The sequence below is a fragment of the Carcharodon carcharias genome, chromosome 13, assembly GCF_017639515.1.
Source record: "Carcharodon carcharias isolate sCarCar2 chromosome 13, sCarCar2.pri, whole genome shotgun sequence".
NCBI classification, from domain to species: Eukaryota; Metazoa; Chordata; class Chondrichthyes; order Lamniformes; family Lamnidae; genus Carcharodon; species Carcharodon carcharias.
This window is the reverse complement of record NC_054479.1, coordinates 48700332-48720525: the sequence shown is the minus strand read 5'-3', so window position 1 is coordinate 48720525 and position 20194 is coordinate 48700332. Positions and strand designations below refer to the sequence as shown.

Below are 20194 nucleotides of genomic sequence, written 5' to 3'. Positions count from 1 at the left end.
GGTATCTTTATAATGTCAACAATCTATAGTAACCACAAGAAATCCATGTTCTGAGGAGCAGTTAAGGAACTGACTTGCTGCATACAGGAAACCACCATAGCATCCTGAGTAAATGGCCATCTCTTGATGTTTAAGCCAGCAACAAAACATCAAACAGGTTTGTTACTTTTCAAGTCATTTTCACCCTAAGAAGTTACCAGTACCCACCATTTAATTAGCCATTTTATATGCACTGTAAATGTCATTGCAATCCACGACAATATCGCAACATGGTGGCGATTTGAAAGAAGGCTCCGTGTGGATGGGCAGATGGAATCCTGGTAGAGTGGTCAGTTCAGCTGGCATGGCCAGGTTTGGTTTGGCTGCCTCAACTGCAACTCAGGGGTGCCAAATGCATTGCCCATTCCCCTAATACCTCTTTTCCAAGATCGGTTCTTCAGCTAGCACTGGACCTGTGAGCATGTGACTTAGGGGATGAGGGCTGCTGCGTTGGAGCTGTTGCTGCTCAACATGGGGCTTTTGGGCTGGAATACCTCTGAAACAGAACCAGGTTAGGCCAGCAAAAGTGGGCGATCCCCTTGGCCTGGAGCGTTTTGTTAGTGGAGAGATAGCAGGATGTTAAGGGTGGCGGAGTGTCTGCTGATGGACTGTGACTACCCGGAATCAGAGAGCTTCCTAAAGCTTCGTGTTAGCCTTACCTCCATTCCCCTCAATTTACCATTGATAAAGCCAGAAGACGGCCTGGAGGACAGAGCCATATCATCAATTTAGATAATAGTTATCAGGTGTGCCTATGCTGGGGAGGAAGCATGAAGACCTAAGACTCTTTTTTTCTATCTTTAACTTTTTTATTCTCTTTGGCTGTGATGTTGACTGTAGCAACATTGGTTGTTACATTGCTATGTAATTCTTTCCTCCTTTCTTGTTGGTTATGCACAAGCAATTATACACACAGTGAATGTTTGTAAGGATAATAAAGCTGAATTGAATTTTGGTGATGTCTTTATGAAACTGGTGCCAAGGTGTGGTGGTGAAGAAGGGAGGGGAGGGGACTAGTGTTTTGTATGTGGACAGCTGCAGACTCAAATTGGAGCCATGTGGATGGATAATGATTCTGTAGTTTTGTGGATCAGGAAGAATTTATGAAGAATTAAATAGATGGGGCAGAGTCTGTGATGGGGCAAAATGTATATGTTCTGCAGAAATAGCAGACTTGATTTTTTTTTTCCCAACCAGCTAATATGGACACTGACTGAGACAATTCAAAAAAAAATTGATATGTAACGATGCTTGATTAGAGATAGAAATTATTTTCATAGGCACCAGGCATCCAGAAAGCTCCTCACTCACAGTCAAGCAGAATCGGGAGCATTGACCAGGACTGCAATGATGGAAATCCAGGTATTTTAATAATCCTTACCCGTGGTGGGCGATGTTGGATTCGTGCTCGTGCCACTTTCTGCTTGTTCACAATGTTCATTAATCTCACTGCGTCAACACCTTTGACATAAACCACAGGACGTTTCAGTGGATCTTCTGAGCCTTGATTCAACTGCAAAACAGAAGAAAGCAACATCAGTATGGCAAACGTGGAAAGCCATAGGATTTACAGCACAGAAACAGGCCATTAGGCCCAACAGGTTGCTGCCAATGTTTATGCTCCACATGAGCCTTTTTTCACTCTCCTACAATCTACCTCTATCAGCATAACTTTCTATTCTTTATCTAATATAAAAGCAACATAATGCAGATGTTGGAAATCTGGAATCAAAAAAGAAAATGTCGGAAATACTCAGCATGTCTGGCAGCATTCATGAAAGAAGAAACAAAGTTAACATTTCAGGTCGTGACATTTCAAGAGAACCTTCAATTCCTTTCTTCCTCATATACTTACCTAGCTTCCATTAAATGCAGCTATGTTATTTGCTTCAACTACCCCATGGGGTAGCAAGTTCTACATCCTAACCACACTCTGCTAATGAAGTTTGTCCTGAATTTCTTATTGGAATTATTAATAATTATCTTATATTTATGTCTTCTAGTACCAGTAAGATAACTGTGAATTCCTGCATAACATAATTAACTCTTAAGTTAACTCACAAGTGTTCTAGCAAGCTTCTCAGTAACATCAAAACACTCTCTTTATCTTAGGCAGACCTCAGGATTGAGAATGGCTTGCTTCCACTCCATTCAACGGGCTCTGAGATGGCTGAAAAGTCCACTGTGAGATCTGCGGACTGCCGCGGAGGGGGGCAGGCGGTGCTTGATGGGTCAGGCAGGTGAGGTGTTTGGAGGTTTGCACGCTCTCTCTGCTGCCTCAACTTCACCTCTGACCCAGTACTCCTGACAAAATCTCTCAACGCGCTCAGTCACTTGCTGAATAAAACTTCTCCCTTTTGGCTGGTGACAAGTCAGGGACTCCCATGAGTTGCTGGGGGTGTTTGATCTCTTCAGGGATGCTTTGAGGACTTCTCTAAAGCATTTCCACTGTCCTCTTGGGACTTTCTTGCTGTGACAGAGTTCACAGTAGACCAATTGCTTCGGGTGACTGGTTGGTTTTGAGGGATTAGCACCATGATGCTAGGCATGTTGGTTTGGAGAGGACGCTGCTGTTAGACCACTTTTCTTGCCACTGGATTTGGAGGGTCTTGCGAAGGCATCATGGGTGGTGCTTCTCTAGTGCTTTGAGGTGCCTGCTGTAGGTTGTCCAAGACTGCAAAGCATATAGGCGTGCAGGGATCACTGCTGCCCAGTAAACCATGAACTTAATCTCGGGTTTGAGATCCTGGTTCTCAAATATTCTTTTCCTCAGTCAGCCAAAAGCTGAGCTGGTACATTGGAGACGATGATGAATTTTGTTGCCTATGTTTGCCTTCATTCAGAGGAGGCTCCCAAGATACAGAGAGTGGTCCACATTTTCCACGATCTTGCTGTTGATCTTAAACGGCGGGGAGGAAATGTTTTGCTGTGGGAGCTGGTTGGAAGAGGACTTTAGTTGTCCAGGTATTTAGTGAAAGGTTTATTTCCTCAAATGCTTTGGAGGAGGTGTTGACTATGACCTTGAGTTCAGTTTCTGAGTGAGTGCACACACAAGTGTCATTTGCACACTGAAGCTCAATGACTGGGGTTGGAGCGATTTTGGTTTTGGATTGAAGACGGTTTAGGTTGAACAGTTTCCCGTCTCTTCTGTAGGTTACCTCCATGCCTGTGGGTAATTTGCTGGAGGTGAGGTGCAGTATTACATCAGGCAGTTACCGTGTGGACTGCAGCAGTTCCAAAGGAAGGCCCGCTACCAACTTCCAGGGAAACCAACGGGCTGGGGAGGTGGAGCGGGGTGGGGGTTGCTGGTGATGGGGAGGATATCGGATGCAAGGACAGGAGTGGTGGCTCTCAGTGGGCACCCTGTTCCCAATGCCAGGTCCCTCAATCGGGCACTAAGTGCCTTTGAAAGAGGAACCTCTCTAGGAGACTGCTGAGAAACCTGACAGGGTTTGCTGGGCATTCTTCAGGAGGTGCGGGTGACCCATCAGAGTACGGGAAAATCTACGAGTTACCACCAAATCCCAGTGGACTCAGGGATAACGACCTTTAAGTGGTTTGTTAATGACCTTATTTAACCAGTGGGCAGTTTCTCCTCATAAGCCTATTCTTGCAGCTGACCTGATGGGGGTCAGTTTTCCTGACGGCAGGAAGGAGATGTGCGGCCTGCCCACCACCTAACCTGTTCCGGTTGGCTCCATTCAATGCAGCCCATTGTGTGCTATGGGTCAGAGGAGGTCAAAGTTCCTGAGAGCTGACTAAACAGCTGGAAATAACAGCATGGAGGCAAGACTGCATAGAGCAGGGAAAGACTGCTGAAGAACTTAGAGAATCAGCCTGTTACAAATGTAATTTGGTAGCATGAAGAGCTGAAAAGCTCTTCAGAAAAACTCAGCCCCCTTAGATTAATCAGTGGGCTGCTGGATGGTGTGTTTTTATGAAATTCCTCTGTCTACTATATTGATAGAGACTTTAACTGGTTAGAAATAAGTGTATGAATATCTCTACTAAAATAACAGATTAAAATTTCAGAATCACATTCACACTCATTCATTACTATCCCATGAAGTCATTCTGGGGCCTAGAATTTCAGGGTTCATTTACACCACAACTGTCCAGCTGTTGTTACATATATTGCAAAACCTTAGCGCATCACAGAAAGTTCCTTAGATTGAGGAATAATATTATTTTACAGGATGTGTTCTGTTTAAAATGCCATTCATATCAAACTAAAAGGTGAGCACTGGCAGCACTTCTGACTACTGACCAATGGCCTTGATTATAAGCCTATGATATGTGACAGGAAGTACTTCCTCAGACTTTGTACCCAAGGTTGTCAACTCATGTTGGACATACTCCTGGAGGTTTCATCACATGACCTCCAACAACCCTGCTCCCACACTTATCAATGGTTGATACTTGCGGCGCACCAATTGCAAAGAGAATGGACTCCTCTTTGCATGATTGGATGATTCTGGACTGTCGGTCAAACAGCATTTTATCCCATGCCTAATATTTTTTTTGAAACTGTTGCCCTTGTGATGTTTCTCCACGGTTCCTTGCAACAGTGAACTGGAAATTAGTTTTTGATTCCTGAAGACTCTAGAACAATCCTGAGTGCTGACAACTCTATTAGTACCTCAAGTTCTAGAGGTGTGCTCTCTATTCCTTCTCCTGTATTGGAGAAGATAAAGACATTGAAGGCTACCAAGTTGGTGATGCAACTCTAGGGAACGTCTGGGAGTATTTTGAATTTCTATATTAAGAGTGGCGTATTCTGGTTAACATTAAGCACTTGCAGATTCCACAACTGTGAGACTGTTTACACTGAATAAAAAATTGACAGTTGGACTTTTACAGACTAATCAGGTTGCTAAGCCTCCAAAATTATGTCAAAGGTCACTACCTGACATTCAATTACTCCTAGCCCATCATTCCCTATCCAGTTCACAGAGAAACCATACACTATCCAATTCCCTGCCCATCTGCAGCGACACTCGCTCCATCAGTAACTCTCCCGGGTCATACTGCCACTCTTCTACCTCTTCCCCCTTCCGTTCAACTAATCTCGCTTCTCCCCAAGTCTGGTGCCATTCAGGTGTCCACTCATTCCCTACAATTCAAGTCGGGAGGTGCCCCTCCTCCCCCACCGGTCACCTGATCATATTGCACCATTCCTGGCTTCTGCTGTCTTTCCTTTCCTCCTTACACTCGTCCCCTTCTCTCTCCCTTCAGTGCCATTCCTACCCAAGTTCTGTTTCCAATTGAAGTTCTGACTACTCCAATCCATAAGTGGGAATTCCTGTTCCTGAGAATTCCCTTCTAAAGTGTGCAGCAATTGGGATTGCTTCAAACAGCAGCACAGTGTGGGTTAGCAACAGCACTGAGAAGAGAGATGCCTGATCTGTGGTGATTCTTATCCGCACTTGCTGACAAGCAAACTAATGGTTGACATGTTTGATATTATAGTGCATGCCCTAAAAAGTTAATTTGCTGTTTGTGCCTAGGAAGTAGTATCAGTTTAAGTAATAGCTGTTTTTCTTGGCTCCTGCTAGGCATTATAAATTGTCTGGAGCAGCTTATTCATTAGAGCCATTTCCAGCTGAATGTTAGGAGTTTTGAGGGATGGTGTATATCACTCCACTTTTTCTGAGATTTTACTGTGCAACAAGTATGTTGAGTGAAACATTGTTTCCTCCATCTTCGGTGTAGACATAATGGGCCGAATGGCCTCTTTCTACTGTTCTGTGATCTAAATAGTGTTAGACTTTATGAGAGGACTATATTTTAAACTGTCTCTTTTAATTTAGGGTAAAATAGATTGCCTTAGAACAGGGGATGGTGTGACGTTGTACTGAACTCTGCCCAGCGACATAAATCCATATGATTTGGTTACCAGGTCAAAGACTATTGAAAGTCAGGTGCAAGCTCTAACATCAGAATACAAAAGTAGCAACCATTGGCCTTGCTGTCCACAGACTCGCAGACTCTCAGAGAGACCAAAAGCAAATGCTAGCTATGCCAGGCAGGGGAAAAGGACTGCTTTTAGGTTAATCACCAAGCAAAGTGCTGGTGAGGACTGAACCGCTGTCTGAAGAAACAAACCTTGTTGTGGAGAGTTGAGGCACAAAGCATCACCAGTAGGTGCCTTGCTGCTGGACATCCATTCAACTATGCTCAGGAGATCTAGTAAAGAAGGCTTTGTTTAAAAGGGCACTGGAAGGTTCACCCTGACGGGGTGGGGAGAAGAGAGCCTGTTGAATTGCCGGGAGGCATTTGGAACTTTAAACACAAGGCTATGCATCCACTGAGAATGCACCATTGTGTATAAACTCGGCACGGGGTTTTTTGCGACGTTAAGAAGTTACTGGGGAATCCCCCTTTTCCGTAGTTTAGTGTTTTAGCTGCCCACTAGGTATTGTTTAGTTGGTCTCTGAAACTATGAAGCCTGCCACTGTGCGTTGGCCAACGCAGTCCACACCTTCAGCGGAGGTGGATATGTGGAGCCACATATACTGCTGCATAAGAATTGTTTCTAATCAGCACAATGATTAAACCTGCAGCTTTCTGCTTTAGCACCTCCAGGCAAGTTCTAATTCTGGGAAAAGCCAAATACTGTGGATGCCGGAAATCTCAAATGAAAGCTGAAAATGCTGGAAAAACTCAGCAGGTCTGACAGCATCTGTGGAGAGAGAAACAGAGTTAATGAAAATTGGGTGCTAAAAATCCAGGCTTTCAAACAGGGGGATCTTATTAGCACAGAATGCAGTTGGCACCTGTTTACACCCTTTCACTAAAATAACTCACTTGAACTCCTGCACAAAAAGGTCACAGGCCTCCCCTCTGTAACTGCTGGTGCTGCTGCTTCCATGATCTATTGGAAACTGCAGCTCTCATGTTGCCATTGCGAGACTTGAGGAGTCAGCTCAGCATTTCCGCTTTTAAACAGAGTTTCAAACACAGTTCAGAAAAGGCTGAAGAAAATCGCACAGAATGATATAGAATCTACGGTACAGAAACACCACGCTCAGCACAACCAGCCCATGCCAACAGTTTGTTCCACATGAGTTTCACCCATCCTTCTTTATCTAACCCCATCAGCATATTCTCCTATTCACACAGAATCTCACAGTTCAGAAGAGGCCCTTTGGCCCATCGAATCTGCGCCGACACGTGAGAAATACCTGACCTACCTACCTACCTAATCCTATTTACCAGTACTTGGCCCTTAGCCTTGAATGTTATGACGTGCCAAGTGCTCATCCAGGTACTTTTTAAAGGATGTGAGGCAAGCCGCCTCCACCACCCTCCCAGGCAGTGTATTCCAGACTGTCACTACCCTCTGGGTAAAAAAGTTGTTCCTCATATCCCCTTAATCCTCCTGCCCCTCACCTTGAACTTATGCCCCCTTATGACTGACCCTTCAACTAAGGGGAGCAGCTGCTCCCTATCTACCCTGTCCATGTCCCTCATAAACTTGTACACCTCGATCAGGTCACCCCTCAGTCTTCTCTGTTCCAACGAAAACAACCCAAGCCCATCCAACTTCTCTTAATAACTTAAATGTTTCATCCCAGGCAACATCCTGGTGAATCTTCTCTGCACCCGCTCCTGTGCAATCACATCCTTCCTATAATGTGACGACCAGAACTGCAAACAGTATTCCAGCTGTGGCCTCACCAAGGTTCTATACAACTCCAACATGACCTCTCTACTTTTGTAATCTATTGCTTTCTCCTTGTGTGCTTCCTAGCTTTCCCTTAAATACATCTGATGAGATACCTCCCATTTTGCGATACTCCTCAAGATAAATTTCTGCTCCTTGAGATAAAACAAACACATAGTGAAATTGGTCTGAAGTGAGAGTGAATCTTCAAACCCACCCACCACCTCCCCCCACCCCCCTCCACCTACTCAATTGACATCAGTGGGAAAGAAAATCAGGAGGATATAAAGTTGTGCCTCCCCCTTTCTCCACCATCCCTGCCCCCCACCCCCACAAATTTGCTCGTGTTCACTCTATTGCAAGAAAAGACAAGCTGCTGCCAGATAATGAGCTTGAGTCATTTCAACTGGGGTGACACAGAATGCGAGACGACTGCATTCAACAGGTAAAAGTGCATTATGTGCAAGTTCACAGCTCACAGCTATACACAGTAGAATATCACAGCAGCGCACTTTGGATGACTGAAACATCCATTAATAGCATTTCTAAACCAGGGTCAGATTACAAAAAGTGTGTGTGCGTGTGTATGTGCGTGTGTGTGTGAATTTGTAGGGAGACACATTCCGTGGTTAATGTGTCTGCCAAACCTGCTGTATAGATTCCTGAAGCAATAACGTAAATTAAACTGAAATGGTTTTTGTTGCATCTGTTGCACCCACTATAATTCTCAGAAAAATAATGCAAAGCAGGGTTGTTCTCTTGCCAAAAGGCTTGCCAGATGTTTTCACGACAACACCGCCATTCAATGAGCAGATCAATGCTTCCCAATCTTCATAAATATTTTGCATACAGACAAGAAGAGGGTGAGGCCAATTTTCACAGCCGCTGCTGGGGATAAATGGACCCTGAAAATAGCATTTACTCACTTGCTGTCTAACATGAGCTAGTGCTCCAGCCACTGCTAGAGTTGACTTCAGTTGGGTGGCCAGAGCACATCCTTGTCCCACAGAAATAGTCTGAACCTTTGCTAACCCACGCAAGACCCACCCCCCCATTCCATATGCCTCCCACCCCTCCACTGATCCTCTGTAAATTATTTTATATAGGCCAGCGCTTCTGTTAAAATAACAAAGGAAAAGCATGAATACACTGATATTGGCACAGCATACTCTCAATTCCCAAACACCTCCTCCTAGCCTGCATCTGAGTCAGTTTTAAGGTGTATAAACCAATGCAAAAGTAACAGACAACAAATCTTAGAGGAGCCAATTGTCCTTTAACCATTTAAATCATTCCCATATAGAAATGCCAAAACAATTTCAAAAAGAAAGGCTAAATCTTTGAAAACCTGTGTAAACTGTCTTTAATTTCAGCAATAGTCATTCTTTGGTGACCAGGTAAATGTTATTATAGTAACAAAACCAATGAGCCTTATCTATCGCTTCCTTTTCCTCAAAACTGAAAGCACTTTTCCCATCCGTAACATCAAAGCTGGAGTTAATGATAGTTCTTGGGCCTAGCTATAAATCTTGTATTAATTTTCAACTGCTCATTGTAATTTAGCCCTGGGTCTTTGACTAGTTCAAACTGTTCCCTTCAACATTTACCATTCCTGCCCAGACAGCAATACCAGTGTTTACCTGGAGGGGTGGAGGGTTTTTCAACACTGGGTCTTACAAAGAAGCCAAAGAAGTGCACAGAGGAACGTGCAAACTCCAGGGTTTCTCGCAGCCCTGTACATTCCAGGACAGAGATCGAGGGGGTCTGAGAGACAAGAGTAGTGTTTGGTCTTTTTTTTATCTTTTATGATTGGCGGGGTGGACAGCTCTAGCCTTTTTATTCAGTGCTGCACATTCCTATTTCATATCTTAAGAAACACAAAAGGGAAATGTTTGTAAATGCAATAGAAGTTTGCTCTCTGGGACGTACGTTTATGTAAAAGCCAACTCCTACAGCTCAGTCAAGAACCTTCATACATGATGTTCTTCTGATGGCTAAAAATTGGGACCAGGAAAGATCCCTGGCCTCGATCCCTGCTCTGTGCTGGGCTTGGTGGCTGTTGGTCCTAGTGCCATGGATGGAGGCAGGAAAGCTCAGCCAGGATGGCCCTCTCTATTTCCCACTTCTTTCTCACTGTCCGGTAGGCCAGTGATGCCACCTCAAATGCTCGGATAGGATGCCACGTTGCTCAGGGTCGGGCTCAAAGAAAGCCTCTTGAGCAAGCTACCGAGCATGGGCCAGCACCTGGCAAACTGTACCCCAGCATGAGTTTGTTTTAGGAGAAGAGCATTGACAATTAAGGGGCAAAAAGTTTGGAAGTGACTTAGACATTTCTGCTTCAGTCAGGAGCTGGAAACATTGGTCCAACATGATGATATTGGGTCAGTTCCTCAGTTAACCAATTTCTCTGCTCTCATGAGCTGCTAAAGCAGTCGTGGCAATCAGTTCCACTTCGATGTGTGATTTTTCAGAATGTTTTGTTTGGGAGCCCATTCAATGCAAGGACAGACAGACATGCTCCTGCTTATCATCGACAGGAATTTCACCCTTTATTCTCCTTGAGTTCTTTACCCAAAGGCAGGTCTGACCCACAGCACCACAACCTCCACCCTGGATAGAGCAAGGATGCAGGTCCTGAATCCACCCCAGTTAGAACAGGAATCGAACCCTGTGCTTTTGGCATCGATCTGATCCACATCAAGCGTCCAGCCAACTGAGCCACTTTGTGACGATGCCTGCAACTTTTCACGGAACTGCCACCTTAAGGTAGGAATTCCTTTTGAAATTGCTTTGTGTGGAAACACAATGAAGATGCTTACAAAATCCCTTCACTTTTTCAAAAAGAACATGGGGGCAGAGGTTGACCCTGTGGGATCGTGTAGGACAGGCGATCATGAGTTGGCAGTCTCTTTTACATAGCTCCTAATTTGTGGAAGTCTGTGGAAATAAAAATCACCAGCTGCCATTTTACACTATCAAGATCTGCCCTTACGTTTGGAGCCTCAATCAAAATGCCGAACACAGGAAGCCCTCACAAACACATTGCCAATGTCTCTATGCAAGCTGGTTGAGAAATCCTGTACTCATGCCTGGAAACTCAATGTCTGATAACACGCCTAGGTTCAGGGGAAGAAAGTCCCTGCATTTATACAGCATCCTTCACAGCTTCAGGATGTTTTGCAGCATTTCACAGCCAATTCTGTACTGGAGAAATGCAAAGGTGTCACGGTGCACTAACACAATGCTATTACAGTAATTCATGATGACAGGAGGTTAGAGCTAGCACCAATAGGAAACTCAGTCAGGAGAGAGTTCCCTAGTCTGAGACGTAGACTGTTTCGGAGCCAGCTTGCTGTAAAGTGTTACTGTTCTACACGTGTGATGAGGATCAGACTGCCGATGTTGTGTTAACTCAGGCAACTGCTGCTTACTCAGGATCACATACAAAAAACAATTGAAAGATAATTGGATCATCCCGAAAATGCTGATGTGCAATTAAGCCACCCTAATTCCAAATATTGCTTGAAACATTGATGCTGCGCTGTTCATTGGCTGCATGCATCAGCAGGGGGCCCTACATCTTCTTAGCTCCTTAAGGGTAGTCTGCAGATCTTAAAGATGGAATGACATAATGGCTGAGACAAGTGCGGAGAGTCATGCAGGGAGTGAATCTACCCTGGAAGATATTGTGGAATAGTACACCTTACTCACCTACCAACAGTCTATCAATCAGGACTCCACTGCATCCTCACACGCTTAAGACTGCTGGAAGAATCACAGCTTGTGTCCAGCCGCCAGCTATTTAACCATGACAGCCACGTCAACCACAGATTGCCCTACACTCACTGACACACTTCCCCCTCTCTTCCAGGACAAGATGATCCAACAGGGACTTACAGGAGAAGGGCATCAGTGCATCAGTCCATCAGTCCTGACCCCCAAGGACGAGGCAGTGCTGGTCATTATGTGGCATCTCATTGAGGCCATGGTCAGCAGCGGGTCTGAAACCATTGAAGATGAACCCATCCTTGTACTTTATCTTCTTCGCACGTCCCGCTTCCCCCGATCTCACAATCTTATCTGACCTACAAGCTGTACATTTGAGCCTCTTGCTTTCTTTTCCTCCCCTCACCACAACCCTACTTTGTCCCTTTTACCTTTCAGATACCTAAGAAGTGCAACCTAGCCAGGCAACGGAGGACCACAAAGGAGAGAGTGATGATGAAGACACACAGTCATTTTGGTTCATACTCGAGGCACCAGCTCAGAAACTAACATGGCATGTACCTGGGAAAGAAAGCATAAATATAGAATCTTCATGTGGTGAGACAGTGGGCATGAGTGAGCTGCAACCAGGCAAGGGGTCAAGGATAGTGCAGACGCCAGCACATTGGAGAGTGAGGTCACACATGAGTTCTGTGGCAGAAGACTCAATTGAGGCCTTTAAAGGGGCCTCCTATGGAAGGCGGCTGCTGGGTTTACAAAAAGAAATATTTGGTGGATTGAGGAGCCAGCCAGAAAGCCTGTATCCAATATCTAGGCGCATGGAGAGTTTAACATCAATTTGGCAAAGGGTTTTCCACAGAGATTAGAGCCAATCCTTTCCGCCAACTGCATGAGCAAATTTGTGGAACCAACCGTGATGCAGTATTTGGTGGCTGATGTCTCAGCTTCCATTGCAGCATGAACAGCATCCACCCAATGAGTTAAGTGCTGAATTCAGACTGCTGCCATCATGCTGTCATGGCACTCATACACTTTAACAGATCTGTTCCCTTGGAAGACTGCGGATATGACCACCTATCTTCCCCTCTTCCTTCTCACTCTTCCAGAAGCTTCTCCAGCTTGGCATGGCCTCTATTCTCTTTGTCATGCTCAATGCCATTGGGACACTTATATTTGGGAGCAACTGGTTTGTGAGAAACCCTGAAGTCAGCAAAAAATCTTTCAGTGCCTGCCATACCATTCCCTTTAGAGTTTTGGGACATGAAAAGTGCCAAACATTTATAGAATCATAGCAACAGCTGAAAATCGCTGTTTAGCAATGAGAGGCCTTAATACTTACAGAATCATAGAATGGTACCGTACCAAAGGAGGCCATTCAACCCAGGAAGTCTGTTTGGTTGAAGAGCAATCCAGTTAGGACCAGTCTCCCTGCTCTTTCCCCAAATTTGTGCAACTTTTTTCTCCTTCTAGTATTTATCCCCTCTGGGCAAGGATCATGGTCATAGAATCAGAACTAAAATGTCACATTAGACAGGACATTAAACAGCTTTTATATCGGTCCTGTTGTTAATTTGAATTTTAGGCGAGTTACCCATGAGTCGCTTGCTGATGTTTATCCTGTTATGTCTGGTGCCTTTATCCTGACTGATGTTTTTAGTGGGTCTCCAGGGCTCAAAGGACAATCAGGGATATGGAACAAATGTAAGTAAATGGAAGTAATATACAGATCAGCCATAATCATATTGAAAGGCAGAACAGGCTCGAGGGGTTGAATGGCCTACGCTTAATCCTTTGTTCCCATACTCAAGTATTTTACTATGACTGGAAAACTGAAGAAAGTATACCCCAGAGGTGATGCACACATCTGAATATGCAATATTCCTTTGGATAAAGAGCTTTCAATAAAGCCCAGCAATTTTTAACAATCCTTTAATGAAGCTCTGCATTTCCAAAGGATCGCACAATTTATTTATCTCAACAATAAAATTCTTTGAACACAGGGTCAGTTACTACGTAGCGCTCTACGGCAGGGGTAGTGGGGTGACAGGAAGGTTATTCCCTTGTGGAGTTCGAAAACTCATGTGTATTGTGGGAGTTGGTTGCTGCTAATCTGTGCCTTAACTTGCAGAGTCTCCAATGGCATAGTAAGTCAGGGGATGCGTGTTTTGTAGTCTCAAGAGCATTATTCCATAAATCGAACGATGTGTGCTGTTGCTAGGGTACAGATGTGCTTGAATTGGCAGATCCTTTTTTAGGCCACAAAGTTCTCAGTTTCAGATCAGAAGAAACTAGCTAAGTGATGACTGGCTTTCTTTCCCCGTTTGTTAATACTTTTGATACCTTGTAGCATGACAGACTCCAAATTTTCATTTTTTTGTATGTAGAATATGTAAAATAATCAGAACTCATGGAACTTATTGACAATGCTGTCCTCATGGGTGCCTACCAGGACAACATGTATTCTGAAGAGTTAATTTAAACAAAACTGGTATTGGCAATAAAGAAGCGAAAAATTAGTAATACTGTAGGTACATGGCTTGGTGACCTTCAAGAATGATAAATAAGCAGTACGCTCAACTTTCTAAATAGGCTGAGATGTATATAGGCAATTCCTTATAAGCTAAGACTTCTCAAAATTACCCAAATATTTAAAAAACAAAAATCTGCTCTGAATGATTTAAATCAGTGAAGCACTTCCCAGTGAAGCATTAACCAGAAAGTTACCGGGGCTAAAATGGTTAGGCTTTGACTAGGCCAGCTGGCGTTGACCAGGCTTATAGTCCCTTGGATATAAAAGGGGAATCAAAAGGGCAAACTAGTTGAGGTTTTTCAGAGGATCAAAGGAGTTTATAGGATAGAAACTATTCCTCTGCGATTGGCGGACACCAGAACAAGGAGACCTAACCTTAAAATTAGAGCTAGGTTCTTCAGGGGGGATGTCAGAAAGCATTTCTTCACGCAAAGTGTAGTGAAAATCTGTAACACTTTCCCCCAAAAAGCTATTAGGGGTCAGTGGGAGTGGGAATTCAAGATTGTAAAACAGAGATTGATAGATTTTTGTAAGAGAAGGCTATTGAGGGTTATGGAACCAAAGCAAACAAATGGAGTTAAGATACAGATCAGCCATGATCAGCCAGAACCGACTCCAGGATCTAAAGGGCCTCCTGTTGTTCCTAAGCCATGCAAATCAAGAAAGTCTCCAATTTGAACCCTAGCCTTTGTTGAGTTGGGCACTCTAAGTCAGGTTGGTGATAGGAGTTGATGTGGGGGAGGTTCCTTGGGGAAGAGGAATGCAATTTACTATGTTTCTCCATGATGACCTCTCCAAGTGAGATTCACAATTCCACACTTGAAACCCAAACCAACTTAAGCAGTGAGAGGTGGGGGCACAGGGGCAATGGGGGAGATTGGCAGGATAAAGTCAAATGTTGTGCAAAGGACAAAAGCACAAACGCCAGAATAAAAAGGGAGAAAGAACAATCATTTAAACATCACCTGCTATTCCTTTGGGTAAGGATTCCTCTGTTTGCTATGTGTAGTGACGTGATAAAGGTAAATAGTGAAAGATTGTTTCCAATGGCTGGCAATTACAACAGAATATAAAGCCAGGGTTATCTCTAAACAAGATTGTCTTTTTCCCACACAGTGGAATATTTGAACACGGAACTCTCTACTACGACTGACCGCTGAGGCAGAGACTATGGCCGGAATTTTCCGGTCCCATTGCTGTCAGGTGTCATGGTGGGTGGGGGGCGGCAGGGAGATAATATGATGAGAAGGTCAAAAATCAGATTTACACCGTCGTGAAACCAGTTTGTGATTGTCCGCTCCACCCGTCAATGACGGGCTGCGTTTCCCACCGCCACACATTGGGAACATCATTTTAATACATTTCATCTAATTATAAGCCCTGCTCATCGGAATCATGCCCCCCCCCCCCCCCCAACACACACACCGAATCTACTGCCCGCAGCAAGTAGCCTTTTCCTGGCTGGCTTTCAGTAGTTGCAGGGCCAAGGGCAGACTGGAGGGTGGGGGGCAAGTCAGCACAGGCTGAAGGAAATACTCAAGCACATGCCAGCTCGGGGGCAGGAAGTGACTGCACACTCGGAAAAGCTTATTAGAAGTAAGCATTCTTCCACAGCTGAGACCTTTCAGTTGCAACTCCATTGACATGCTTGGAGTCAGGCCTCTGAAGCTTTTCTCCCCATTCAAGCAGCGCAAAAGCATGAAAGTGTCACCAAATGCTCCAGAGCTTTTCACCCCTCGGGCGCAGGCGGCAAACTAAAGTGCATTTTAGGGGGACAGCAGAGTAAATGGCCAACTGGACAAGTTGTAGAATCCCCTTGTGAAAAGTGGACATGGCACAGTCACTGGTGGAGATGCTCACAGCCCCTTGCAATGTCTTTATTAAGGTTTGGACCTGTATCCCTCATGGCTCAAGCTAACAGCGCAGCCTTGCAGTGCAGGTTAGGAGAATGCCTGCACCTGAGCTGAGAGCATAGCATGCAGTCCAATGGGCAAAGCTGCAGCCAATCGGTCAAGTGGAAGGGGGCAGATGTGGATGGGGTTTCGGACAGCCAATGAGCGCGCTACACACTGGCCATCCAAGTGGTGGCCAGCACTCGCCTGCATGCATGAAGGGGCTGTCGGGCTTAACCAAGGGAGGTTCTTAGGACACATATGCTAACCCACACGTTTTTCTCTTTGATCCTGCACGAGGAGAACATAAGAGTCATGGAGCCTGGTGATTTAGCGGTATGTCTCATGGCTTACAGAGAGCAGAGAGGAAGAAAGGGTTGGAGGCACCTGGCTTGGCAAAGGGAGGAGCAACTCCCTCAAAATGAGGATGGCAGGGCCTGTTGCACATGCAGCTGAAGGTCCACAGTGAGCCGTCGCTCATAGGCACTCACTAGATCCAGGGTCTATAGATGGTGCCTGTCATTCCTGCAGATGACTGAGAACCAGTGTTGCCGAAGACTGCACATGTCAAGGTAAATGGTCAGTCATATATGTCACCTGCTGCAGGATTTGGCGCCACGGAGACATGGAGGACATCCTCCAGTGGCCGTGAAAGTGACCATGGCGGTCAATGTTTACACCAGTGGTTCCTTTCAGGACTCCACAGGTGACTGATCCATCACAGGCGACATCTTTGTGAAGGCACAGAACTTTGTGCATTTCTCCATGGATCAGGAAAGCCAGGAAGCAAGAGCCCAGGAATTTGCGGTGAGGATGCCATTGACTGCACTCGCGTGACACTTAGATTTTCATGGCAACAAGTAGTCAGCCGCAAAGTCTTCCACTCACTGCATGTTCAGCTGGTGCTCGACCACCACAAATGCATCCTACAGGTCTGTGCACGATTCCCAGGAAGTGTCCATGACTCTTACATCCTGAGCAGGTCTCAGATCGCTGACATCTATCTGGGTCCAGAGAGGCTGCAGGGTTGGCTCCTGGGGGACAAGGGCCACCCACAGATGATGTGACTGATGAAGCCCAAGTGGCGGCCTCAGACTGCAGCAACGAGGCTCATGCTGCGACCCAAACTTTGGTGCAGCAAACGATAGGCGTACTGAAAATGAGATTCCAGTGCCTTGACAGGTCCAGTGGAGCACCGCAATACAGTCCAAAGAGGGTGTCGCACATTATTGTAGCTTGCTGCGCACTCCATAACCTGGTGCTGCAACAGCGGGAGGACCTGGCTGAGGAGGAGATGGAGGAGCTGCACATAGCCTCCAATGAGGAAAATGTCGAAGGGGATGCTGAGGTCCTCAAAGGTGAGAATGCTGTTTGAGGCCATTGCACTGGCCGGACAAGGCAGGCACACTCGCGAGGCCCTCATGGCCACAAAATTCTTGGAGGATGCTGATGAGATGCAGTGAGGACAGTCCTGACATCCTCACCTTGCACCTGTGAACATTTGACTCCTGTGTGGCTTATGGCAGCACACATACCCTCAGTGCCACAGCTTATGTCATAGAGACGCATTGGACGCCCTAATAGTCGCTCGATCCCAGGAAGATGATGACGACATGCAGTGAGGATGCTCCATAGGTCTTCACATATCATCTGTGAACATCTGACTCCTGTTTGGCCGAGGGTAGCTCACTTGAGCTTTGGGATCAGGGTCATATCATGGAGATGCAGCCATGAAACTTTAAATGCGCCTGATCCTTTGTCCGTCTTCAGCACCTGAGCCCTTCAGGAGCACAGCTGGTCACAGATGCTGAAGAGATGGAGGCCAACCCTACCTTAAAAATGCTGAGAGTGCTCAGAGAGAATAGCGGAACTCTGTGACACCTGCCCACAACATTCTGGCAGCAATCACAAGCACCATCGAGGTGCAAGCATCCAGTGAGTGTGAAGCTGAACCATCACTTTGGTCTGAAGGTTACACACTGCACAAAGAGGCCCTGGACTGAGACATCTGCCGTTATCCTGTGCAGGTACTAAGGTTTCACATCCAAGTGACACGAACACTGCTCATCAGAACAAGGAGACACAGGCGAGGAGACATTCTTGGGAGTTTATTCATAATTGTGCACATTAAGTACAAGTGATTAACACCGTGCCCAGGCTGTGCAATTACATCTTCTTAACCTTCCTAACCCTGCCGCTATATCTTGGTGCTCCCCTGACACCAGGTCTGATAACTGCTGTGCCCTGTCTGCGATGACCTTGGCAGGCGTCCTCTGGAGGCCTGAGACCTGGAGGGCCTCGGCCTGCTTTTGGGGTCCTGCTATGTGGCAGTGGCACCCTCCTCATCCTGTGAAGCTGGAGCTGCTGGTGTCACAGAAGAGGGGATTCGGATGGGTCAGACACTCCTGGAATCACCTGGGTGGATGGCCCTGGGGTGTATGCCTGCTGATCCTCCTCTCTATGGTGCCTGAGGGCCCCTAGCTGTCTCCTTGAGGAGAGGGGAAGCTGGAGTGAGATCGAACGGTCCCTAACCCCTTTTGCATTGACACGGTTGGAGGCCAACTATGGTGTCAGCGATGGAGTTCAGTCCATCCAGCAATGCAGAACTAATGACCTGGACCAAGATCTCCATGGCGGCCGCCATCCTACCAGTGTTGACCTCTGTGCATTGGTATGCAGGCATTATCACCTCAAACTGAAGGCGGATGGACTCCTCTGTCGTGCTTTACAATCTGAGGAGTGCAGCGGACATCCCTTCCTGATGATCCTGAGCATGCCTTTGCAGCTCCAGCAACTGAGGTATGACCAAGGCTAGAGACTCCTCATCTGACTCGTACTCAGTAGATTTATGGCCTGCAGCAATCCTCCGAATGCTGGTAATCTGGGAGATCCCTGCCGCTGCCTGCCGCGGTACAGATTGTGTGCTGTTCTCACCAGATTGTGATCCTGAGGCTACTCTAAAGCTACGTCCCGCCGACATGTGTCTCTCTGCACTGGTGGAGGGTGTGGGTGAGCGCTGTGATGGGCCTTCAACAAGGGTGTCATCAGAGTCTTCTTTTGAGGTGTCTTAGGTACTTCAGTTGAGGACTGTGGACCCTCTCGGCTACTTCCCAGGTGTGCCTGCAAAAGCAAGGAGAGATCATTAGTGCGTGGCAAGGGACTGTGGAACAGGAGAAGTGACTCACAGCATTGTTGTCTAATGGATGTTGCACTGCTGGATTCTCATTTGATTGAGCACCACTGAACTCAGCGTCAGCACAGGAACAGTCCGGATCGTCGCCGGTCAGCTGGATGGCTCTATTTTCAAAGTCATTGAGGACCTTGATTTCAGACATTCCTCCACCAGTCTGCAGCCTCTCCCTTTTATTGTGTGCCAGCTTGTCCTGCATGAAGACAGATGGAGAGAGTGTAAGCAGGGTGCCGGCCAGGCCAGATGAGAAGGATACCTGGCATGTGTGGGTGGTGAGTGGGGCCATGGACGGGATGAGGACATGATCCACAGAGCAGTTGAGGGTGTGTGTGAGAGAGTGAATGGTGATGTCCCTTGCACTGACAGTGAATGAGCTCCCTGAGGATGTGTGATGGGTTTGTGAGTGTGAGTTGAGCGTGATGAGAAGAGTGACTTACTCTGGCGGAACGGAAGAGATCATTCATCCTCTTTCAGCACTGGGTGGCTGTCCTCTTTTGCAGGGTATTGGCACTGACCACCGCCTCCCATGCTGAATTTGTCACCATGCTTACTGGTCTTCGCCCAGAGCGGGGGTAGAGGGCTTCACAACGGGCCTCCACTGCATCCAGTAGGTGCCCAAGGGAGGCACTGCTAAATTTGGGGGCAGCATGTTTCCTCCCTTTGGCAGCCATGACTTTGCAGCAGCTTCTGATCCCTCAGAGAGTGCTGGCTTTAAATATGGTGCCCAGGTTACTGATGGCTTGAAGCGACAGCGGAGCAGGTAAATCAAAGGCTGCCCCACCAGCAATCCGACATGGTTCCTAGGAATGCATCATTAATGAGATGGGACTCACTGGGAATGGGATGATGCAGCGTGAAAACCCACTATTGCGGCCGGCGGGAAAAATGTCCTTTTTTTCCGCCCTTTACTGCAAATCTGGAATGATTCCGCCCTACAACATAATTTAAAAGTTAATTGAAGAAATATATGAAAAGGTAGTAGCTAAGTGATATAGATAATGGGATTAGAGTTGACAGTTTCAGAACTAGCAGTGGTATGAGCCCAATGTACCAAATGGAATCTTTTCTGCACTGTAATTTTCTATGATTCAATCAAAAACACCTAGTCCTCTGGTATTTCTTGTAAAATCATACTACCATTCCATATTAGG

At 46.1% G+C, this 20194-nt stretch overlaps 1 protein-coding gene across 3 annotated transcripts in view; it reads right to left on the bottom strand.

Moving 5' to 3' along the window:
• znrf3 (zinc and ring finger 3) overlaps nt 1–20194 on the bottom strand; it is a 262915-nt gene that overhangs the window by 47357 nt on the left and 195364 nt on the right. For all 3 annotated transcript variants that reach the window (XM_041203148.1, XM_041203149.1, XM_041203150.1), the window contains one exon: nt 1421–1552. In XM_041203148.1, coding sequence (XP_041059082.1) covers nt 1421–1552 — 132 coding nt within the window. The remainder of the gene's footprint in view (nt 1–1420; nt 1553–20194) is intronic.